Here is a 27,448-nt window from a genome sequence, read left to right as displayed (position 1 = left end):
TTTTTGAAAATATCAAACCCAACATGTTGCACTTGATATTAATGGATCGATAAAAAATTTTGTACGGACCTGTTCACGATGATCTTATTCCTCAACAATTAATTAATTTGACTATGATCCAGCTTTGAATATATCCGAAATTCCCACATAGCAATGCTAAATAACGAAGTTACTACAGGCAATGATTGATAACAATAATTTAATGATATTTTCATACGATTGTTATTAATTATCATTCGATATCTGCTTTCTGAGCCCCAACGTAGAGATTTATAGTTCTGGAATACCTTATAAATTAACTCTAATTCAAAATGTCAGTTAGGTTTGAGAAATCAATCAGTGGATAATATATGGAAAGTAGTTGCTTATAACAGTGCTAAGAAAGTGGATTAGATCTGATTTATAAAATTAAGAACAAAGTTTGCCGAAACATCGGTGATGTGGGATGAACATTTTCATTAGGATGAAGAATGACAATCTAAAGCCTCTTGCAAATGAATATGAAATAACTATATTAAACTTTATCCGAAATTTGATGTTGATAGGGTCTTACAATTGTAGAAGATTGAAGAAAAATATTGGAAAAGAAATAGCCAATATTTCCTTGATTGCAGATCTGATCGGGTTAAGATTCTGCGTGTGTATTGAGAATAACCATTTCAAGCTTCGTGCAGAATTTCGTATTGATTGCTTAATTCACAATCATAGAAAATTCAACCAAGAATGTCGATTAACAAAAACTTGATATTTCAATAACAAGATATGTGATATTAGCAAGTTCTCAAATCGAAAGTCGAATTGGAATGTCAAGAATCGAAATCCACGTTGAGGTATTTCCACCAAATGAAGCAGAAATTTAAAATTCGAAATAACAACTTGCAATCTTCAAATGAAAAATGGAGATTAATTAAGACAAATTCGCAATAATTATGAATGTAGATATCCGAATTAATCAACCTTTCCCAACAATTATAGTTTGGTTTTAATAATAAGATACCTGCTGATCATTAAACGTAATTATTATTTTTCGGAACAGAACCAGGCCCTGATGGATTCGCTTTAATAGCCGTTAGAGACCGAATAAAATGCTTACCATGAAAAATAATTATGGGAAATAAACTCCCAGGACTAAGGGACTGGAAATTGGGGGTATCTTCTTTAGGCCTGACTATGAAATTGTACTAATTAGCGATCTTCTTTGAGGAACCAGAAGCATTCTCGTTTATTTCATTATTCTTTTATTGAACGCAATATCCTGAATATAGATGCTTTTTGAATCACATGAATTATTTTTTCCCTCTTTCATTCAGTCTGTTAAATTTTTGAACAATTTCAAAATTGGATGCTTCGTTTCAAGTCTCACAGAGAAACATTCAATGTTTCAATACAATCTTCTACACCAACAGTTTTGTGGGCTGTGGTATTCAAATCACCTAATTCCAAGTCACGAGTTTGTTGAGATAAATTCAAATTCAAATTCAAAATTTATTCTCACATTTAAAGTACAGTAATTTTACAGTTTTTTTTAATTACATTCAAAAACATCGAGAGATGTGCAACAGTACCTAGACAAAATGTCTGTTTCTACCATTGCACTCCCTCACGTTCCTCGAAATGTACATACAAAATAACAATTGGCAATAAGACGAAAATCGAAAAAAAAAACAAAACAAAACAAATGGAGAAAGCAGTGACGGCAGGTAAGGACTCATCCGGACATGCAGGTAGTCCAGAAATCTATATCATACGAATGCAAACCTCTCAGGATTCTCAAATATAAAACTCCTGAGCTCTGATTTAAAGACATTCAATCTTTTATTCTGTTTCAGTTCAGTAGGAATGACATTAAACAATTTTGGACAGAAATATAGAAATGATAATGATAAGATAAACTTATGACTTCAAATAACCTCTTAATCGAAAGTTGGAGGATGACAATTCATGAAAGAATGACTGCCAATTTTCCCAAACCGCCAGATGATAATCAGGTGAGAACATGTCATGTAAATGACTGTCAATGTTTCGCCGTCCTGCTAAAACCTGATTTGACTTGAGAAAAACCCAAAATGATTTCTTCAGACATCACTGCAAATTTAACTCCTCAAATTTTTGGCTCTAGCAAAATTGCTTCTTGAAATATTAGTTTCTACTGGATTCTTCCAAAAACTTGTTAGAAAACAATGACCCAGAAGTAAAAATCAGCAACATGTATCTAATTTTCATTCAAGCATGTTTCTGCAACAATCTAACACATCTAACATCAACCTACATCATGACGGAAAATGTTCATAATGGTTATGAATGATAACTCAGGGTTAGTGACTTCTAGTTCCGCCACTACATTCAACGTTATAATGCTCAAGAATTGAGACATGCACACATCCTTCATTTTGATAATTATGTATGCTGTTTTAGTTCAGCCACCCATCAAATTCGTGTGTATTCTTTTTAATTATCGCTGGAGAATAACGATAATGGAATTAACGAATCACAGGTGCACTTCCGGTAGACAGACCCCATCATGCAATCGTTGTACCCGGTGGTTGATAATCAACCCTTTTGAAATCCTTCGAACGATGACCCACTTCGGAAATTGGACCTCCAAAAAACATACGTTTTGCTTCCGAGTCGCCTAATTTGAAAATTTCCGCTAGTAAGTGTATTTCAGAGCATTATAAACAATTATAGTTTTGTATTGTAAGTCTGTGTGTCTGCTAATTCTCGTAACATCTTTCACTTCTAAATTTTAATGAAATTTCATCGGTATTCTGTTGAGCCACATTGAAATATAAAATTCAAGTTGAACATGTGCAAACTTTTAGAGAGAAAAAGGGGAGGAAATATAGAGCCACATCAATAAGCAATATATCTAGAAGCTTCAGATATTCAGTTTATATCAATACAAATACCCAAAAACGCTTCCTTTTATACTCATGTTTTTATGTGTTCACTTCTTTCTACAGTCATTTTTTTTTTCAGTTTTTTGATTCTACATTGATTATTCTGAAGGTTCTCTATTGAGCTGTTGAAATAAAAATCATAATCTTCAATAAACCATAGGGATTTCTTTGGAATTGAACCCGAACCTGTGAAATGAAGATCATATCTTTGTTCGTGAAATATTCGGTTTAGAAATATATTCTCCCATCACCTCGGCTGGACGAGCGTTCCTATTGAAGATGAAAAATGAATTTGCTAGCGCTATTTCTCAATTAATCTAACGAAATCGTTGCTGATAGAGTACCTACGTGGGAATGCAAGAGAATAAAATCGAATCGAACGTTGAAAACGTTGTTTTTTTTTCACATGAAGATCAATGCTTTATTACGATGAATATTCATAGTTATTAAAAATATTATTTCATTCGTTTTACGATCAGTTTTTTCACTATCTTTTCTTCTTTTAACGAGGTAGTGTAAGTACTTCTCACGCTCAGGATCAGCATAATATCTTCGAGTAATTTTATGGAACATAATTCGTGAATTTGTCAATAAAAATGGTTTGATCTGAACATAACTCTTTTCAATGTATGTATTTTCAAAAATTTTGGAATGAGTTGATCGATCGATTAAAGTTCAGTGAAGCTCGCTATCAGGATAGAGAAAATCTTCCGTTTTCATATTTGTTTGAGGAGAGCTAAAGAAGAAACTAGAAAATATGAGATCTCAGTATAAATTTGCGGCGTTTTAATATGAAACAATCTACTTGAAGAGTTCCGTTTCATAGAGTATTATAGCTGAATGAATCCAGCCGACTGGTTGTCTCATTTGATGTTACACCTGAAGGACTGCAGTCAAATATGTTAAACTAGCGTAACAATGTCTGCACCTAAACAAACATTATTAAATTAAAATGTTCTGGAGGTAAGTGTTACGGCATGATTGTCACATCTACAGAAACATTAAAATCAAATTAGTCTAATAATTTCGTACCCGTATTTTCTTTTTGTGTTCCGTTGAAATTACGATACGCAAATTAACTTCGAGCTGTCGCAGAATGATAATAAATTCACACAACGACTGTGTTTCTTGGCTTCGGTGTAATTTGGGATCAAATGATGTCTGGAAAAAATTAACAGATAGGTACTTTCACTTCACGATGTAATCTACACTATACTACGCGAATGTTTGCATAACTATTCTATTATATTGATGTCTCGGATAATTTACAAAGGCTATTATGCAAATAAGATTAATTTAGAGATTGTTCTATTGAAGGACGATCGATCATATTTCGATATTCATGAGATTTATGTAGTTCTGACAGATTTTAATAAATGGTGGTCTTTTTCGAATACTTATAATTTGTATTTGTATACAGTGAAGATAATAATAATAATAATAAACTTTATTCAGCACTCGGCTATTGAAAACAATACAAATGTAATCCACTAACTTAATTAAATTCTTCATAAATATAACTCATTAAACATTTTTTGAATTCTCTATAATTATTACAATATTTGATATTTTCAGGTAGTTTATTGAAGATAACTTATCCCCTGCTAAATGTGGATTTATTCATTAATGTAGATTAACTTTTTCTATGTAAAAATCATCTCGACGTCGTGTTTTATAATTATGTATCTCCTTAGCAAATTTTAGGTTTTCACTCAAATATTCAGGTAACATTTTATTTCTTGCTTTGAATATTAAATCTAATGTTCTATAAATAATCCTTTGATTGACACTCATCAATTTCAAACAATTTAACATATTTCTTATGGGAGTTCTTTTATTATTACATTTCAAAATAATTCTCATACCTCTATTTTGCACTTTTTGTAACCTATCTATGCTACCTTTATTTAAATTAAACATAACTGACGAGCAATAATCCACATGAGGAAGTACCAATGATCTAAACAACATCAGTGACGTATTCATATCAATTTTACCCCTTATTCTAGATATGAAACCAACCTTGGACATTTTATTTGCGATATAATCCACGTGAAACTGAAACTTTAAATTCTCGTCTAAAATCAATCCTAAGTATTTCATTTTAATAATAATAATATAATATATTTTACATAAAACATGAAAATGAGTTATTTTAAAGTACAAAAACCATTCACCTTCCAAATTTTTTCAGGGAACTTTCGAACATACATAGATATAAGTTTTTCAATTTGAATGTTCATTCGAAACATTATTGAAAACTTTCTTCGCAAATATTTATTAAGATGCTGAGTTATATACCTCTCTATATGTAGAGTCAGCAATGTTGTATTTCAAACAAGTTTGGCCAAAGTTCACTTTAGTCTGAATTCCTAGCCTTTGTGATGATTCAAATTACTCAATCCAAGAATGCATCGTTTCCCTACATAGCTATTGACCAAATAAAATATTATTCTGTGAAGGAAAAGATAAGATTTTGATTTGCTTCCTGGTATTTTATTTCGTTGAACAGTAAGACATTTTTTATAATAAACACCTAAATCTTTCAAAAATGCTAGAGTATAGTGAGATGTATAACAAGTGTTCTGATATCGATATTATGTCTCCTTTAGTTAGAACAAGTGGTGAAGAATTCAATTTCGTAATACTGTTCTTGGTACTGGTGTTGGCAACCTCTGACCTTTGAATTCTCCAAGAAATCCACGACAAATTGATTGTAGAAAAGATTCCATAAACACTAACAATTGACTAACACAGCCTTATTCAATTTTCAACGCTTGCCAATATATTCATACGAAAAAGGATAAACTTGCATAAATGAGAAAGTAAACTCATTCGATCAGACTACAAAGGAATAGGATCATGCAAAATGTGGACGGAATGCCAATCAATTAAATAAGTGATATATGGTGTCGAAAAATGCTAAGACCATTCATTAGGTGTAAAACGATCAGACGTTACCTCTATGACATTATCCAAATCTGTGCGTGCATTACGTCAAAAGTCATGAATGTGCGAAAAGGTTGAGCGACAGAATGAGACGGAAAACCGATATATCCATACTATATTTCTTTGTCGGTTTAACGATCGTGGGAATAAATAATAATAATGTATGCTCGGGCAATAATCATTTGTGAATTATAACAAAAACTTGCCACTTGTAATTTCCATAAACTATCCTCTGTGTAAATTATATTCTTATACCACGTTCGGCATCTCAAAACCCACGTACAGCAGTCACTGCAATTATTTCTTCTGTCTATCCCGTGGTCTGTGTTACATCTTTTAAATTACACTCTTTACATGATTGTTCTATGTGTAACAATTATTACAAAATGATTAATTACGGAATATTATTCGGAAACTTTGAAGTTGAGAATACTTTATGTGGAACTTTTACTGTTTCCCGTACTTCGAAGATGAAGATCTTATTTCGACTCGTAAAATTCAGCCCTGTTTTTCTACTTAGTCTAGTTCGGTCGGGATGGTAATTACAACGAGAAGAAGCAATGACGTGAAAAATAACGATTGTTGCTAAGATTATGATGATTGGTTACATCGATAACAAGAATATGGAGTTTTTTGAAAATTAGCTTTATTTTACGCTAAATTACTATAAATTTATATGAGGTTTTTACTTCCTTATTTTTTTGAAATGAAAAAAAAAAAACTGAAAATTTTTTTATTGAAGAATAAATATATGCATGATAAAACATTACGAACAAACATTTATTTTAATATGAATTTTCACATAAAAAATAATACAAAAAGTCTTGTCAAAGGCTGAAAATGCGGTTCTTCTAAAATCAAAAATAAAGACGTAAAAACGTATTTTGAATGCTTGCATGTAGTAGAAGAGGAATCAGGGGAACGTTTGAGATTGCTTCACTCATCCTGAAAAGTGGTGAGATCTCAAAAACGCAGAGGAAAAATGATAATGCCACTTGGTATCAACCCCTCAAGACGATTCGTTGAATGCTCATGAAAATTCTATGTATTATAGGAGTGTAATATACAGGGTGGCCATTTGAAAACGAAACAGACGAGATTACAGACGAAATAAAGTTTTTCGATAGAAATGCTCGGACAGGTCGATTTCTGTTTCGAGGGGAACAACTTAAGATGTAGGTTACAGACGCATAGCGCTTCAACCCTTGCTGCTACAACCCCCACCCCCAATTTTTGAATAGGAAAGATGGGGTGAGTGATAACTCAATTTAAAGGTATTTTTATACTGATTTCAGCACAGTAATTGTTTTTTCATTTTATGCATTAGTTCTCGAAATATTCATGCGTTAGTTAGTTAGGAAGGAAGCCACAGTCATGGTTGTTTTGAAGCTCAAAATGTCGATTTTTCACAAAACACTACAAGTGCCATGAAAACACCACTTCATTTTCAAATACTTAGTTAAGAATATTTCGAGAACTAATGCATAAAATGAAAAAACAATTACTGTGCTGAAATCAGTATAAAAATACCTTTCAAATGAGGTATCACTCACCCCATCTTCCCTATTCAAAATTTGGGGGTGAGGGTTGTAGTAGCAAGGGTTGAAGCGCTATGCGTCCGTAACCCACATCTTAAGTTGTCCCCCTCGAAACAGAAATCGACCTGTCCAAGCATTTCTATCGAAAAACTTTATTTCGTCTGTAATCTCGTCTGTTTCGTTTTCAAATGGCCACCCTGTATATATATAACTTCCGAGTAATATGCGATTTTCATATCGATTCAAAACGCAGAATTTAAATTAGATATTTTGTGTTTTTACTCTTCTAATGGCAATATCTTCTTTATAACATTATCCTTCATATTTGATCAAATATTATTATGGTAATAGGTAAAGCAAAACATTTTACATAGTTCATTTCCAATGAATTTTCAATTCCAATAGTTGAAAATCAAATACTCATTAATGTTAGACTTGCTATATCAACCAGATTTAAACTACAAATAAATTAAGAATAGATTTTACGAAATTATAAATTGTTAACAATATAACCTATAGTATTTTTCTAGCCAGAAAAAGTCGGTTTGAATGAGTATTTAGAAGCAATAATAAAAAAAAAAATTGCAGGCGATTGCAGTTCAATACCTCGCAAATGCCAAGTTTTACGCTTGTGCAACGAGACTTGGCATTTCGCTGGAAAAATTATGGTAAATATTTTGTGAAGAAATTTTAGATGACTGCGATCGAAAATACCATTTTTATTACGAAGCTCAGTAAAAATTGTGGGAACCACTGCAGGCGAATTCGTATTCGAGGTGATACCAACAAAATAATGGCTAATCACTTATGCATAACAACTTCCGTTAATGACCCACTATCTACATGTAATTTTGAGTCATTTGTAGGAATATAATCCTTAATTCCAAGTGTGAAAAAGTGAAATTACTACGGGCTATCATAATAACACCTAATGAAAAGAGTAGCCTTAAAATTATTCAACGTTTTCTGTTATAAAAACGTCATTAATATAAACAAATTACTCCGTAATGTGGTAGCGAAATGTGTTTAACCAAACAACTTTTTACAGGACGATGTCCAAAGCTCATTCATGCCGCAGACTGAAATTTACCTGGTTTTCACCGGGTTCAGCATGTTTTAAAACGCATTAAGACCTACGGGACAGCTGATTCCACAGAGGATCCGAAGTCCTATAATTATCATAAAAAAAAAACTCTGGAATGGACGAATGACCAAGAAAACAAGACCAGAAGGTTATATTCAAATTTTTATGAAACGGTATGAACTGGTGATTTGGGGACTTCTTCGAGCTGCCGCCCATTGACAAAAAAGTTAGGTTAGTCGTAAAAAATTGGCCCGTCATTGTAAAAACTTTTTCAGGGATCCCGGCATCGATTTTTGTCAAGGTTCAAGGAATTCTTCGAAACCGACTAGGGTACCTAAATTCTCACGACAATTTCGATTTATTTAATTCAAATTCGGAGAATGGTGAACCCTCATTTGAATAAAACTAAGTCTAAATATCGCTACAAGCTGATCTTCGTCAACCGCGTCAGAATATGATAAACAGTTTCGGAGAAAATGTATATAATGTACATACAGACAGATCCACTCATTCGAAACTGATATCTACAGGTCATTATTTTCAAAATAATAACAAAAATTGGAAATTTAGATTTTCATCTAACCATCATAACTATAACATTTTTGATGCGATCGCTATGAAACGAAAATATTATTCAAAAAAAATGTATTGTATAAATTTTCATTTTTGTGGTTTTGGTTGGACTATTGGCCCCATTACTGTTCCTGTTAAAGCATAATGAATATTTCAGATAATATCCCCTACGGTAGTGAACATTTACCGAATAGCTATTCTTTTTCTAGATAATGAATCTTTCTTTTCTTTGTGTTTATAAGTTAAGAACAAAAGGTCTCGAGTAAAATTCTTCTTATCTATTTGGCATACTTGAAGTCCTTTAAGAGGAAACGTTGTTAGTCATTATCGATATTATAGATCTGGTACATGGATTCCGACAAAAACATGCACTTTTGAGCTCCCCAAAAAGAGGGGTCGAATGGCGAAATGTAGGCGCCTTATTCAGCATACCAAAACCACTGTCAGACACAGGTAGTTCCGCCTAAAAATCTATTCTCTCATTAGCTGACGTCCAGGTAGGAAAAAAATCACATTCGGATGTCGCCTCCGTGACTTATAATGCGAAACCTGAAATTTTTTACGATTTCAAATTGGAATTCCGAGAAAAATTTTTAACAAATAGCGAATCATTACAATGAAACAATATACATTTTATCACCTTGATAGGAGAGTTGTTTTGCATTTTCTGATGCAGGCATCTCAATTTTCTCAAAAGATAGTGTGTTTTTTTTTAATTTTTTTCAATTTTCCCATTCTCGAGTGAGAAAAATGGAATTTTCAAAAATTAATTCATAGTTATCGATGTAGATGATAATTTTTTCTGAAATTCACCCAATCTATATAAATAATGAATTTTTTATATTAGTCTTATTTGTACGTGAACCAAATCTTCAATTTATTCATTCAGCAGACTCGAAACTAATGAATATCGATAGAATCAACCAATGTAGTACCTACATCACGACCATATTTCAATCAACGCATGCACGATGATATTGAAGATTGCTACCTTAGAAAGCCTCTTGAATATCCTTGAATGATATTCAAATGAACACATCCATCGAGGAAATAACTGGAGTTTAGAATTATTCAAATTGAGAACCTATCCATTAACGTATACTCTTAGACATAAGTTCATCAGACCTTACAAATAAAAAATATAATATAATAATCGCCTAACACAGGTATAGAAGAACCAATTTCAGACTGAATACAATGAACCAACTCATAAGACAGAGAAGGTAAACTTGAGGTGAAGCTAATAGGAATTGGCAAATTTGAAAAATTTAATAATTCTTGGAATGACATTGAAACGTAGGCTAGTCAATCTTTGTCGGTGTTCACCACAAGAAAAAGATGATATGAATTCTTGGAAATTGTGGGGGATATATTGATCAATAATTAAGTGAAGAAATTTGGACTTCCACTGTGAATTTTACGCCTTTCCTTATCACAAAATAAGTCTACATGGTAAAAAATAATATTATAGTGCCATTAGGTTTGAATTTGGGGTTGATTTATCCCAATTCAAATTCAAAGGTTTAAAATTTCATAACTTAGAATATAGAAATTTTGTTTTCGGCATTATGAATACAATATAGTCTTTAGTCTGTATATGATAATCACCAAATTAAGAGGAAACTTTAAAAAAAAATGTAGTTATCTAGTAATTAGTTCTTGAATATCAATAACTCGAACTCATGTTTTTCAGTTGGGGTAAGTAAAATAAAATGCATTAAACTGTAAAAATGATATTGATTTTGGTTTATAATTGTAATGACAAAGTCGATTGCTGTAATACCGGGCTTCGTTTGAAGGCCATTTGCACGAAATTTAGCACTAGCTACGATAAGTATATAAGATTTAAATAAACGTGCAATTATTTAAAAAGATTGGGTCTCTAAGAAATTTAAAAGTTGAAATGAAATTAAAAAATAATTTCTCTTAGCCCAAATGAAATAAAATCACAAATTAGAAAACGCTTAATAGTTAGTTTTATTATACTTTATTCAATTTTTTCAAACACAAATTCCTAGGCCTAATTCCCTTTTTTTTATCTGAATTTTATGCAGAAAATACCCGCAGTATTATAAAATCGGATATCCATCATCTTGTGCACACCATGATGACTGATTCTCGTGTTCTTGTCTGAAGGATTTTCCCCTCGAGATATGTATCCGATGTAAGTGTGGATGTTATGAAAAGCACATTTAAACCTGTTGCAACCCCCTAGACACGGAGGGAAAACTCCTTCAACGCACGCGATCCTTTCAATAAAATGCCTGGCATTCTTTTAACCCCTGAGGTTATGACATTCTCAGAACTGCATAAATATTTAGTGCAAGAATCTAAACACTTGTTCAATTCGTTTTAGACGGTCCCCTTTATCCGAGATTTTTTACGGGGGTAAAAAGCTTTTAAAATTATCCCTTGTATGCCAGTGAAAGTTAGGCGGTATTTATTGCCTCTGAGATGTTCCGCTTTTTATACGTCTTTTAAAAAACTGCAAACAAATATATTTCGTTCTTTATGCCACGTAAATTGCAGTTAGTTTACGATGACCCTTTTTTAGGGGTAATTGTTGGAAGGATTCGAAATATTGTTACTCAAGGTCAAGTTGTTTTTTTTTCACTTACCGAACTTTTTCTCGGCCACTGGTGTGATGGGTGAGCTTGGAATATCTGAAATAAAAAATGGTTTATGACTTTGTTGAAATGATTTGGAAAAGCACAGGATGTTGTTGAGTTTTTTACTATTATAACCATAAACTTTTTGGCATTCAAGAAATTGAAAATTTTGGTACAAAAAGAATCTTGAAGGTTTCTGAAAGTTGTAAATCTGAATGATCATTGATGGAAAAAACAGGTAAGGCAAAAACTGAGTATTTTAAGAGGTCGGAATAAACAGGAAACACTTTGTTTATTTCCACATATCCCTAAAAAAATTGAAGCTAAGGTAGAAACAAAGATACTATAATTCAATAAAATTAATATATCGAATTTCTCTTAGGAATTAAATGATCCACCTTCGATCTTAACGAGCAATATTTCGTACGTCATCTACTCCTTCCTTATTGTTCACGATAGTATGAAGCAGAACGAAGTTTCACAATGAAACAAATAATTACCATAAAGTACGATCGGCGCATGTCGTAAAGTACCTTTCGAACCTTAATTGAGCATGCTTCTTGGTAAGACCAACCTGGCCGCGGCGTTACAATAAACAATCTACACTAGCCGGATTTTATATTCCTGGATTCACTTGTTTAAACCGATATGTAAATAATATTAATGAGATGCTGGATGGCGTAAGTCACCACGATTTACAGAACCGGGAATTTTCCCATGCTGATGATGCAGTGTGTATTTATGCAGAATCAACTAACACACAGTATAATAATAATAATAACACCAAAAATTATCAAGTAACAAATAGTTCAAAAAGTGTAAATTCTTGAGACTGCTTCGGTAGTTGATACGATTCGGGTTGACGTCTAAAAATATTTATTGAAATGTTTCTTCGGTTCATTAGACTTTGCCAAAGATTATACCATTGTGTTGGGGTGTTAATGTCTTTGAGGGTTTGGTCGATTTCATCCCTGTAACAACACATCGAGCGTTAATATTATATGCTTCTGACGCTACTCATATAATATAATATAATTCCGCCTTTATAATTAAATTAAGATGGACGAAAACGTTCATTTTTTAATGGAAAACACTTGATCTTTAAGAGGCAATTTGATAAAAATTCCACTTGGCTGCAGGAACTTTTGAGCGCTTGTTCAATCATGTGCCTCGGCGCCCTTGGTGATCAAACAATTGTATATGAGATGTGATTTACCAATACGACCTTATTGTCGGTAAGTTCATCTACAGGGTTTTTCAATAAGAGGTTTCATGTGTATATAAAAAAACCAGTATATTTTAAGAGAAATCAATGGATGTTTATTTCATTGTAAAGAGGAAGGTATGCCATTAACGATGGAAAACAATATCAGCTGAATGTTTTGAATCGATTGTAGAGCATTGGCAGATCTTTTACGTGTTCCAATGAAAAAAGTCTGAAGGCGTTAAATCACAAGATCTTGGTGGCCAATTATGATCACCTCTTCGCAAAATAACACGTCCAGGAAAGTTTTCTTTCAAAATTGCGTTTGTTTTGTTGCTTGTGTGACACGCAGAACAATTTTGTTGAAAATAAAAGTCTTCGACATCAATATCTTCCAATTCCGGCAATAGAAATCAAAATGTTGGTTCTATTTTTAGGAATGGCATAGTCTTCACTTGTCAAATGTCAAATGATAACAGTTTCAAAAGTGACAGCTACCCAGATAGTGGTTTATTTAAACTGAAACCTCGGACTGGAAAACCTTGTAGATCAGGAGTAAATACGGTACGATGAGAAATTCGGAAAGAAATTCTGATATTTTCAAAATTTACGGATGAGGTCGAGATGAAAATTTGCCTTTTGATGTAAAATTATAATATCGAGACTCATGTTGATCATGCTGAGGAAGAAGAAGAAGAATAAGAAGAGACTCATGTTGATCGCGTAACCAGCTTCAGAGAAATGTCGAGAAGTAAATATAACGAAAAGAAAATATAGGTATTGAGATTTTGCATATGGATATGAAATAACAACTTCAAGCTTGATGTAATGGTATATTCTGAAACAAGTTGCAAAATGGGCTCATATTCTAGCACGAATGCGAAATTCGAACGCATGAGTGTTGGAATTGCTTTCTGCAACGAGTATTAGACGATATTTTCTCAATTTTAGCCAAGTTTTGTGAAATATTGTCAAAATTCAATGAAAAATTCAGATTAAACATCCTAGTGACTTTTGTATTGTATCTTGGCAGTTGGCGTGACTGTTACGAAAATTGACAGATTACGGAATTTGAATCGTACGTCTTGAATTTTGAAATAATTTATAATTACGCATTTAATTCGTGAATTATGTTTGCCGAAATTGATTTAACAGCAACAGAATAAAGAGAAATTGCAGATAACGTCGCAAATCATTCCACTTGATCCAAATTATATCATATTGTCAATTGACGTGTGTTGAAATTTGATAGGTTCGGAAGTCAGTGTAGACAACCACAAAACGAAAAATATAACTGAAAACAATGCTGTAATGAGTTCATTACAGCACTGATTTTAGTACTGTAAAGAACTCATTACGATACTGAAATAGAAAAAATGTTATATTTCTGTGATGCCAGATCCGATGGAATTGTAATAAATAAGTTATCACTGATTGTTCTAGTAGCAATTTCGAGAATTATAACACGATTTGAACTTGCATCCAAACTGCTGGGATTTCATATTCCTAATATATTCACTCGTTCAAACCGATATGTAAATATTATTAATGAGATGCTCGATGGCGTAAATCACCACGATTTTCCAAGCCGGGAATTTTCCCATGCTGACGACGATTTCGTTCACTCCGGGTTCTTCTGGAGCTATTAGCCGCAGAGATGAAATCGTGGCGGTCTCGAAGTCGAGGCTATATCGCTGAGTCATATTATAACTGAGAAATGAATTATAATAATGAAATAAATTGGATGTATTAATGGTTCGTTATTAGGTTTCAGTGAGTGATGATAATGGTCATTATTATGGGGTCCATTGTACGGCATCCGCAGTATTTGCATGTTGGCCAGGTATTGTCAAGTCGACCTTCGCAGACCGTGAACTCTCATCAGGTAAGATCCACTTCGCGGTAGTCTTATATAATGGGGGAAATCTGTTGGAGATTAGCCGGAAATAAACGCCTTCAGGAATTCTTACCTTTTAGTGACCTTTAGTCGATCGTTCATCTGATAGACGATCTCTGACGATCGATCGAAGCGGGTGATTGAATAACTAAGGATTGAGTGTGGATTGACATTGAGAAATAAAGAGTGCAATATATTCAAATTGCTCGTTATAATGTCATTACACCGAGCAATTCATAACTTATGCATAATTAAGCTTGTTTTTGAGCGAATAGATCGTTCTATTATAGGGGGTTTCCTAATTGTAGGACATTTTAGGAGATGATAGTACTCATCAAAATAAGAAAAAAAGTTCCTATGAACATATGTCCGAAATGCTTCCTTTTCGAATTACAGCCATCTGATATATTCATTTAAAACATAAATTTTCTGCGATAATGTTTGAACGCTTCGATTGACTTAAATTTAAACATAGGCGCAACTTTTCACGGCAAATCTTATGTTGGTGCAATTTTCTTCAGGAAAAAAATTCAAGGTATAGTTCTCTCGAAAAAATCACGAGTAAAGCATAGAACTTCCGTGTACTATTTTTTCTCTATTTCAGTATCGTAATGAGTTCATAACTCGCTCCTTCCTCGCTCGTTTTCGAATTTCGCATTCGTGTTGAAATAGGAATCCATTCTGCAACTTGTTTTAGAATTTACTATTCTGAAATCCGATACAGGGTGAATTACTTTCGAGTAATGCCGTTACCTTCATTTTTTTTTAATGGAACACCCCCATTTTGTCTCAATTTTTGGATTACTCCTGATTACTGGCTGATGTAAAATGTATCACATGTTGATTCCAATTGGTATAGGGTGGACAAAAATAAAATAGTTTTGTGTGTGCTCATAAAGTAACGCGTAACATTCTTCATTAGTTAGTTATTAACAATATTATCAAAAATACTTATTGTCTAGCGGCAATTGATTTGAATGTAACACCCTGTAGTTTGTTACATTTTTAGATTAATAAAATATATGATATAAAATAAGAAATAATTTCTTTCATATTCTGTCTTCTAAACCACAAGTATCAAACATGTTTGGAAACAGCTCATTTTTATTAATCTAAAAATGTAACAAACTACAGGGTGTTATATTCAAACCAATTGCCGCTAGACAATGAGTATTTTTGATAATATTGTTAATTTAACTAATAAAGAATGTTACGCGTTACTTCATGAGCACACAGAAAACTATTGTATTTTTGTCCACCCTGTACCAATTGGAATCAACATGTGATACATTTTTGGAGTCAGCTCAGCTAGAGTAATCGGAAAATTGAGACAAAATGGGGGTGTTCCATTTAAAAAAAAGACGGTGACGTCATTACTCGAAAGTAATTCACCCTGTATATTAGATTAATATTTCAAAATACGGTAAATTAAAATAAAAATTCGACGTATTTCAGGATTGTTTCTTAAAATGGTTGGTTTTGCTAAAAATGAATTTGTTCCATACTTTACGGACACAGTGTATAAAACGTTTCATATTATAGGTCTACTATATAAATCGAAATGTGTATGGTATGCAAAATATAAACATTTTAATTTGTAGGAGGGCGTAACATGTGTATTATAACACGTCCTGGGAGAAATATTGTTCAGGTTTGTACTGAAGAAGAACTGCGATGACCAACACAGGACTGGCACAAGAGAAATTTCTACCTAAGCTTACTGTCTTATTCTTAATCGAATCGAATATTTTTTCTGTGAAAATTTTAATAATGAGAATGAACACAAAAGCCAGTTTACTCAAGTTGAATCAGCTATTGAGAGAATATCTTGCGGTTTAGAATATTCGATTAAGTAATAGATCAAACACGTTTCTAGTTCTATGAATAGTAATAATCTCTATCGCATAAATTTTTTGCGAGCAAAACTTTAGAAAACATTATCATATCAACCTTCAGGCATTCTTGGGAAATGTTCAATATTCGATTCATCACATCGAGTCAATTTTTCAGTCTAAATTGATGAATTGTCATTTTATCAAAATTGAAGGATTGGTTTTATTAGTGGTTTGAGTGATGTATAAAAACAATTTAAGGAAATTAATATGAATAAAAAAATTTTCAAATATGTATGCTATAATTGAAGTTTCCAACCATATTAACTAAGTACGTCCCTGGAGCGAACAGAAACTGAACTGGATGCCAGATCCACCAAAGTTTCGAATGTTTCCACCTTTCGCCTAATTACATTATAATTGGTGATTTGTTCGGAAGATATGCCCGTTGTAACACACCGCTATAAGATCTTGCCGTACCGTAGAGACAAATTCACCAAAGGATGATCCTGCCTCCATTGTCCGAACCTGCCCAACGTGCAGACCACCAAAAATACCAATCAAGCAGTGAACAGTCTCGATTTTTTTAAATTTTCTTCAACTTTTGCATAATGTTTTCAAGATTGCTCGAATTACAGTTGGATATGGAAAATATTCGAGGTGTATACCTTTCTATGGTTCTGAGGATGCGATCAACAAGAAATTTCGCATCAAGTTTGCAACTGCCATCCTTTGGGACAGTTTTCTCCATTCTGCATGACATCATTTTCCTCTATTTGATTATTTGAAAGAGGTATATCCTTTTGTCTGTCTTTCTTGTTGGAATTTGTATAATCTTTCTTAATTCTCTATTCTCGTGCGCTTTTAGTGTCTCTATTGTCTTCTTTATTTGTTTGTTTACTATTTCCTGAATAGTTTCGATTTTAAATTCTTCTCTGATTATTAGTTACTAATATACCATGGGGCGCCAACCGCTGTTCTAATTACTGTATTAAGTGTACTTTGGAACTATCTTTCTTATTGTCTTTCGTATTATTACTCCTGCATACTTAATGCTTGGTATTGGCATTATATTTATTATCTTCAGCTTGTTTTGTAAGGAAAGTTTACTTTTTGGGTTGAGCAGCGGATAGAGTCTTCCGTCCCATTGCTTTGCCTTTTTTTGTTTTCTTCTATCCGTTTGCTGAAGTTCATTCTTTCTTCTTGCTTCCTCTTTCGATTCTAACGTCTGATTTTCTATTTTGACGATTCCTGCTTTCTATTTTTCTTGTTCTCCGAAATAGATTACAACTCAAAAAGCCTAACAAATTTAACAATATCGAATTCGAAATGTCGACACTATATTTTTACAGAAATCAAATTATTTTCAACTAGATTCAATTTTGTTTAGTGTTGATTACTATGTTTGAATTTTATAACCAACGAGTTGCTAATTTAACGATATTGAAGTATTGATTGGTACAAAAATTGATTTCAAAATAATAATGTTATAACAAAGTTAGTCAAAACATGATATTTTTGAGTGTTCGTCAATATATTATTTTTTTTATATCTGGGTAAGTAGACAAACTTTTGTATATGTTTTATACGATTAAATATAAAGAAAAATTTCAAATTACGACAGTCGGTGAACGAGAAACTGTATCGAAAAAAGAACGGGTCATAAAATAGAATTAAACATGAAATTTGTTTCGGTGATGCTGTTTTCTCCTCTAGCGATCTTTTTCTATCGAATTTGAGTATTCATATACAGGTAGCTGTTACGAAAGAGAATAATGACTGAGCTAAGAAACTAATTTTCATCCTGACTTTTACAAATGTGTTGGACTTTAACGACGTATTCAAATGTGTTCGAGCCACTTCACACACCAGACCGACAGCACTGAGTGGTCTGATACGATAATGATAGTTTCTGTCAAATTAAATACTAATGCACCCTGGCTTTCGCATATATTTACATGTTAAATTTTTATTTTTCGGGGAATATTAGTGCTTGAATAAACGGACTTTTTATATTCAAATTTTTAACTGGCTATCTATGCACTCGGATATAAATTATAAAACTGTAATGAATTGTTGTTAATAGAGGAAAATATCGAAATATCGACTGATACTTATAATCGTGTTACAGGATTTTACCTACTAATTATATTTCAAGTACCTACAAGAAATTGATAGTTCATGACCCCTAACACAACGATTATTATTTTTGGAACCAAACACACGATTTTTAACATTTTAAAATAATTAATCATCACGTTATTTTAATACAGCAAAACATACCCGTCATTCTGATTCTGAATAACTTCAGTATTAAATTAGTTTAACAGAAATTTTTTGTGTATTCCTAAATTTATCAAAGAAATAATAGATAAATAATTCTTCATCGAAGGCATATATATTGACAAGCCAATCATTTTGGAAATATTAAAAAAAAGACTTCTTGAATAGGTATACCTAATGTTTCTGGTATCGTTGTTCTAGATTAAAACATTTCCACTTTTCTTGATATCACCTCTAAGAATAGGTACTGCCGAGGGTACCGCGAACTTTATTTTATTATACATAAAACATAGGATTTTTAGTCCTTTTAGCACTTGCATCCGTCGCGTGCAAATAATTTCATTTTATAATTTTGATGTAGAAGTGGCTATTTGATCCACCCAAATTGCAATTGAAGATATGAAATATTAATGTTCGATTAATTTTTCCCAAATGTGAAAAACCAATCGATTGTTTGCCCAAATATGTATAATTTTAATTTTTGAGCATTTAAAGAAAAGATTTTCTGATGAATAAGTAGTCAAATTCAGTTATATCCGGTATCAGTAACTTTTGAAAAAAAAGCTTTTGTGATCTAAATGAGCCCATGTAGTGCTGTAACCGGCAAAATCTGTGAAGAGAGTTTGGAAGTATGACCCCTATCACAACGATTATTATTTTTGGAACCAAACACACAATTTTCAACATTGTAAAATAATTAATCATCACGTTATTCAAATAGAGCGAAACATACCCAATATATCGTCAGTGAATTTTCTGAATGCATTTCTCCCAAAACTAGATGTTGGCCAACGGATTCAACTCTTGTTCAATCCGTTGGCGCTCTCGCGTTGTTTCAATTTCAATTTAGAGCAAATTCTAAAACTTTTGTAGATTCCCATATGAAATTCAATGCAAATTCGATTTCACATCATCATTGTTTTTCCATAAATGAAGAAAAATATTGAAATAAAATTAAAATCAGATAATTGGATATATGCAAAACCATCCTATTAGTTTACTATCTCGTGTCATTTTTTTAAGACTATATAACTATTGTTTCCTCATTACTGCTACTCGTTCTTTTTATGTTTCCATGGTTTATGATCGGTGGTTCTTGGTGGTTCTTAATTTAATAATTCATTAAGAGTGTGTTTTCAGTTTGTTAATTGACAGGTAGGTATAAAGTATGTAAATTAATACGGACAGCCATGACTTATTCCAATTTTGTGGTTTTGATAAATCGGAAGTGGAAAAATAACAAATGAATGAATTTCTGGAACGGACGGGACCTCATTTACGGGGTGGTCGGTTATTCGTGTGTTGCAATCGTGAGTTCTGGCCGAAACCGCAAATGGTCTATCGGAAATACACCTGCGAACAGATGCCAGAACGTCCTAAATAATTGATAATAAGTGCTTGCTATTATGGTTCTTCAGCGGAGTTAATACAAAGGGCAGGTTGCCGTCATGGATATTAAGTTCCGGATCCTATTTTTACCAGAGTAATTTTCGGGTTTCCACGATATAAATTTAAAATTTAACAGATACTCTTCATGTGGTTGCATGCGCTTTATTGCAACCATCAGCATCATTACAAAATCATATGGTTTTGTTGAGTATCAATCTATGGGAATTTAAGTTTTTTTTACATTGAGAAAAGAGATAATTTTTTTAAGAATGCCAAAAGAATCCGCTTGGTATCAGAAATGTATAAACAACATTGTTCAAATAAAGATATCTAGATACCTATGTATTTGTTTCCTACACAATATCAACGAATTCCATTTCAATCCTATGTTATTTTTGATAATTTCACCAGGTTTATATTGATACTTCGGCATTTTGTACCTAAGTTCATTTTGAATGATGATTTTTGTGATACGAAATTAAAGACGTTTTTAAGTGTTGATTTTGTTTCAAGCTTTATACAAAATTTGATCTTGATCGCGTTACAATGATCATAAAAAAATCAAGCAGAATATCGCAAAAAAATGCACAATATTTCGGTAAAAGATCGCCTACTCCAGACAAAATATCCGACAACAATGATATTATAATATATAGTTTTATAAACAGTTCTGTGGTGTCTAACAGCGCAAAAGACGCTCATGCACGCCAGTGGTTTCCTTATTTTTATATAATGTTAGGTACTCCTACTAGTATTTTTATTCTAGACTTCGAAATTTGCACATTTATGCAGATAATCACTGAAAATAATGTAGAATTATTATTTTGATATAATCTGAAAACCTTATACCTACTTATGCGTTTTTATTTTATGAAGTGAAATAATTCTCACGAGTCATAATTGATGTATTTTTACAAGTATAGGTATATTCCGAGGTATATTCACAAGTGATATGAAAGACCCCCTGAAGGAGTTGCCGTAATTCTAATTTTGCTAATTTGTGTTAACTGATTTCTGTACTAATGAGGAGTTATAAGGGTATACATTGGTTATGTAGCTTGTTTACTGAGTTTTACTTTGTCAACTTTTCTCAAGTGTTTTTACAATTAATGAAAATACAGGAACTGCTGTGAAGTTTGTATTGCAAATTGAATTTTGCGTTACAGGCCTGAAAATTTTAGTTACATGATTCGTCAAAAAAGACCAGATATGTTTAACAATAAGATCACGAATTTATATTGAAAAACTCATAAAATCCTAAAGAACAAAGACCAATTTCTGTGATATGATTCAGATTGAGTTGTTTGTCTTAAAAATGAGGCCATGATTTTCAGTCTATAGAAGACAAAGCGAGAATTCGTGGAGAGGGGTGTTGTCGATACCTTAAAACGCATTCAAAGAATATTTTCATGATTGTATTAAGAATACAAGAAAGAGAATGATTAAAAACTATTGAAAGCAAAGTTGCAAATGGATGAACAAAGAAAGAATATTTTCAAATCTGTGAGAATGCATCAAGTTTCGAAATATTTTCCTCTCTCTGTTCCCAAAATTTATGATAAAAAACCATCGGAATAGAAAACAATAAATTCCGAATTTTATTTTATTATTTATCAGAGCCTATTTCTTCTTCCTTCGAATAAAAAAGCCAATGCCGATAGTTTTATTCCAATTTAATTTCATTATAAGGTGTATTTTGGGCGTTTTTTCTTTACTTTCAAACAAATATTCATCAGGAGGAACAAGTTAATGATTTAATCTATTAATTACATATCAATAAGATAACGCCGAACAGGAAGTAAAAATAGTGAAATATACAAACTCGAGAGAAATTAGTGTCACTAAAAATGTTGAAATACAATAATATTTTACATCACGGAATAAACAAATTTGCAATTACATACCTGGCAATATGTAATGAGACATCGACCCATTTCGTCTCGAAAAAAATTATATATACCAAGAATTATACGTCCTTTCCCCAAATTATTAATTAACTCATTCCAACCCAGCCGATTCACATGTTAATCATGGTCAGATTCATATTAAAATTTAGGCTTAATTATGAATAATATGCATGACCACTAATACGTTCATATTTACAGCAACCGTATCATGGTTGATTTATATTTATTTTGAATGATTTATGTTGAAAACAGAGAAAGAGAGCTTTGGGTCATTCAACAGAGCAACCATTAATTGATTAATTTCGATTAAATGTTTAATTAGTTCGAATCGATGAAATAACCGAGTTCCAACAAAGAATTGATAATTATTGAAATTTAATATGTGACATACATACATACATTTCATTGCGTTAACATGAATACAGTCATAAAATGAATGAATAACTACATAAGAATGCTTAGGTTGAATGAGAGTAGCTATTTAAATGATTTTTTGCGAGACAATACTGAAATGGAAAATTCCTTTTACGAATCGTGAGATATTTTGTGTTGTATTTTATTCAATTCAAGCTCATGGTTCCTGACCATCGTGCAATTAAAGCGGCGATCATTATCATAACTACCATTTATCGTAATTTTGTTAATTTTCATGTTGAAACCACACGGAGCGTGAAGTAACCCAGTAAAAAAATTTTGACGTCAAGCCAGCGCTTCCAAGAGGATTTGTATATTTTCCGTTTGGAATATCAAATATTTGCTCCCTCTGCAAATTCAAATTCGTGAAACCGCAAGATCATTTGAATGCCCACACAAAAACCAAAGCCTTACGTCAACAAAGGTTTCCAGGAATCCGGTCTTTCAACAAGAGAACGGTCAAAAATTTGAATACGATGAATGTAGAGGATGAAAAGCCGAAGGATCCCCAGGAAACATTAATAGATGTATACGGACGTGTGAGCTCCTATCCAACGGACTTTTTTGTGCGAAGAATGCATATTTTTCACCACGTGAAGGCAACTACCTGCCGGAATTATCTATAGATCCCTGTTCTGCATCATCTTTTAGGCCTTCCTGGCACGGTAATGTGCAGGTGTCAAGAGCTTTGAAGAATGGAGATCCACATGTCAGGTAGAGCGATGTGGGTGAATGGCAGAAAAGATATTTTCACTAGTTGGATCTCCGTTTGATCTTTACAGACAGGCTTTATCGCAAATTTAGACAAAATTGCTAATTCTAATTGGAGGAAAAAAGCTTTTTTCGATTAAGACTAAGAAGCGAGAAGGCTTTTGTTTGCAAATTTGCAATAGTCTTCAAATGGGACTAAGAATTTTCAGTGAATTCTGAGTTCAATGAAAATGGATCATTCTTTAGCTCAAATGAAGATATTGAAGAGGTTGACTTAGCAATAGCAAATATCAGTTATTTGGAGAGTGAAATCAAATCAAGGAAAGGATCTTCTTTCGATTAAATGAATACCAAAAGGCTTTTACTAGTAAATTTGCAATGGTCTTCAAAGGGACCAGGGTTTTCCAGATAATTCTGAGTTCTATCAAATTGGATTATTCTTTCGGGCTCAAATGAAGATGAAGAGGTTGAGAAACCCTTTCAGCAATAGCAAATATCAGTTATATTTGGAACGTGATAATCCAAAGTAGCTTTGTCGTTTCAATTGTGGGAGGCTTCAGAGTTTTGCATGGTGAATAATTGAGAAGCTGACTTACCTTCTCCTCTGAGAGGTCCAGGACTAGATGGGAGAGATCTTAGTGGAGAGCTGGTGGTCGGAGGTCCAACACCCTCTTCTTCGGAACTACTCGAAGGGCTACTACCGCGCGTATAGCTCTTGTTATTATTGCTTCTATTAAACAGCACCCCATTGTTCTGCAACAGCATCATGTGCTGTTGTGCCGCCACAAAATTGTTGAATTTCATTTGATGCGCGTTAACCGACCCGCCCGTTTTTGTCTTAAACTTAGACATTGTAAAGTCCAGGGGTTGATCAGTTTCGTGGGCAGAGAGGTGCACGTGTGGGGGTGGTTGTTGGAGTAACATCGGCATCTCTTCCTTGGAGGGATGTCTCCAGAAGGTCTGGAAGTCGATGTTGTTGTTGATGTTCGGTTTGAAGGTTGACTTTGGCGTCTCCACGTTATTGTTCTGTTGGAGGGTGGGTAAAGGGTTGGATTCTACCCACCTCCGCACCTTTTCGTTGTGCAGATCCGCCAGATTCGCGATTTGCATGGGACGAGAATTAGGCTTACAAGGAGCTACTAAGAACACACCGAAAGTCACTGCATATCCTTCAAGATCGCACTGAATGTCTTTGCAGTCGTGTTTAAGGGCAGCACTGAGATATGTCGTCACACTGTCACTTGCATCGCGTTTGTTGACATGAGATTCAGAGCTGCGCTAACCTATACGGACTTGCTTGCGGCGCCACAGTCTATAGCGGTATAAACGGTCGTATACATCCACATATTTGCATCAGGAGGATGCTGTGCCGTGTCGAGAGAGGGGGTTTGCGATCCGGGCCTCCGAGTGGTGGGGAAGCTACGCTCGGACCAATCGCAGGCGAGTACGATCCGATATACAATAGTGTATAAATTGTATGGATTATTTATTTATTCCTACATGTTATATATGTATTTATGTGAATATATGTATGGAACGGAAAGGATTATTCCTCGCAGTAGCTTCGCTTTTTCTTCTATTTCTCCATCGCGCTTTAATGGCGAACCCGCTGGTGATCGATTAAATTGAAATTCAAATTGCCGCTACTTCATATTATTCATAAATTTCGTTTTTTTCATTTCGCGTTCTTATATTTTATTCAGATGGTAAAAGATCGTACTTTGGTCGTGGACATTTTTGCCACATGTGAATAAACTTTGTCGAAGATACCAATTCGAAAATAATCTTGTTGTGTGCCTCGTTCGGTATGACACTTGTCAATTGGTGCTGTCGATAATAAGAGGACTGATTGATGTGACTCTGTCCGTTTGATCGTATGAAATATTCAGTTGGGATCTCTTTGAAGATAATTCGTAATTATCTGAAAAACATCTCTAGATTTTTTTTACTGATAATTTTTTCAAAATGTATATTTTTAATTTTATCAAATGTTTTTTATATTCATATCAATTAATCTTTATTTATATCAATAAAAAATTAAGAATTCAAGCGAAACGGAGAAAGACTTGACGGTAAATAATATTGGTATGTATACTTACAGATACGTTTTTGATTCCATGATATTATATAAAAAAAATAATTTCAAATTGAATGCTGACTGATAGCTAATAAATATTTTTATAGATACCGAATTTCTTGTTATTATATGAGTATTATAAGTCCTACCATGTTTATTATTGGAAAAATAAATTGGAGTGGATATATAAGGATTATCGATGTTGAAGCATCTTGGTGAATCTTGAACAATAAAAAATAATTGAGGAATTTGGAAATTTGGAATTCATATGATATGACAAATAAGACTTTTTTATTCATTGAGAATAAAACTGTTCGTTATCAATATCAAGTAATCCAAATAATTTAATATACTCATCATTATATCATCTTAATCTACTCATGATAATTTTTTTCTAAAGACAGGTGAATTAGCTTGAGATCAACCTTGGTGTACCTACCTACTGTTACCTGAGTCTATTTCAAAGCTTTTGTTAAGGCAAGTGAATTTTTTAGAGATACTAGATACTAGCAATCATATTATGAGTATTTTCATTAAGATTGATAAATAGATCATAAATGAATAATAATATTCATTTTATGAATAATGAAATTAATTTCATGAAAAATATTGAAATACCTAAAATTTATTAATAATTACATGAAATATGAACATGTAGACAAGTATCTATATTTATCGCTATGCAAAAATGTTTTTTTTTATTCATACCTTGACATAATACATATCTTAATATTCACTCAATAATATGGAATTTTTCATTTGAGCCATATTCTTTAATATTTTGCAGTGTTTTACTTCATATATACCTATACATATATTATTTATTTCTATTTTTGTTGAATTGAATTCAATTGTCTGTCTAATTCATTATCGCACTTTCATTGGTACAAAATATTAGATAAAACCTATATTTCATGAGAGTTCCTGTTCAAATAGGTATTTCTATCAATTTAATGGAAAACTTCTATCATAGAAAATTCCTAACATCCTAATTTCATGAATTTAGAAAATATTAGGATGGAAACTATTTAATTATATCACCGTTTTTTATTTAATGGTGATTTAATGAAAAAATTTGTTTTTCAATAGTATGTTATTTGTTTTTATTTTCTTTCAAATAATACCAGTCACTTCTAGTCATTTCGGTTAATTGATCCAATTTCAAAATTAGAAAGATCAAAATTGTATAATATCAATTAATTATTAGATCAAATCAAATATCATCGTTTCCAAGAAAATCTCTGAATAACGTAAGGAAAACAGACTAAATTTTCACTTGAATTTTTTATTCTTGAATGCAAATATGGTAGGTATCAATGGAATGTACAGGAACTAACGATAGGAACTGCCTACTGTATCATATAGAATCAATTCCATACAGGAATAAGTAAAACTTATTTATTCACAGAATTAAATAAATTAGTGAGGACATCACTAGAAATTATGGCTCTTTGAGCCATATCGATTCTTTCTCATTATTGATAATACCTGCAAGTCACATTTTCTATGCTACTAACTCTGTAAAATATTAACGGACAAAGTAATATCGTAAGAAGCATCTATTCGTCCACAGGGTCATTCTGAAGCATATATATTGATTTTATCACATAATGAGTCCAGTTTACTCCACTTGCAGGAAATGATATGGGGTCGTCACCCCCACAAATATATGTTTGCGAGAATCTTTTGTATACGAGATGAACGCATATGCAAAAATATTGGGGAATATGATGCATATTTATCAGAATTATCTAGGTGATTTTTTTTTGTGATCATCTACATTTCATGAGTTGCAAAGTAATGAATGGAAATTGTTGAAATTGTTCAATATAACAATAAGAAAAAATAAAATATGTGAAATAAACATTTTCTCCACTTCCGAACTTGCACAGCAGGTTGATAAACTTTGATTGCTTTCATATCGCTATTATATCTATTTTCTCTACTCTAAAGGTTTTCAACGTTTTTATTGGACATACCTATGCAAAAAATTGATGAGATAAAATTCTTATATCTTAGATTTGTACTCACGATGATCTATCAAGTTTTATAGGTAAAATTATGTTCAGGATATTTCAAAA

The 27,448-nt window shown here is 32.6% G+C and overlaps 1 protein-coding gene across 2 annotated transcripts in view; it reads right to left on the bottom strand.

Moving 5' to 3' along the window:
- LOC123684201 (protein nubbin-like) overlaps positions 1–24,626 on the bottom strand; it is a 94,026-nt gene extending 69,400 nt beyond the window's left edge. The window contains exons 1-2 of one of the 2 annotated variants that reach the window (XM_045623369.1): positions 23,887–24,626; positions 11,663–11,707 (exon numbers count right to left, since the gene is read on the bottom strand). In XM_045623369.1, the coding sequence (XP_045479325.1) occupies positions 11,663–11,707; positions 23,887–24,400 (559 nt within the window). In that variant the 5' untranslated portion in view covers positions 24,401–24,626. The remainder of the gene's footprint in view (positions 1–11,662; positions 11,708–23,886) is intronic. The other variant, XM_045623370.1, reaches the window with a different exon arrangement.
- Positions 24,627–27,448: the final 2,822 nt, after the last annotated feature.

Source organism: Harmonia axyridis, chromosome 7 (assembly GCF_914767665.1).
Source record: "Harmonia axyridis chromosome 7, icHarAxyr1.1, whole genome shotgun sequence".
Classification (NCBI taxonomy): Eukaryota; Metazoa; Arthropoda; class Insecta; order Coleoptera; family Coccinellidae; genus Harmonia; species Harmonia axyridis.
The sequence above is the reverse complement of the archived record's forward strand: the minus strand, read 5'-3'. Positions and strand labels throughout refer to the sequence as shown.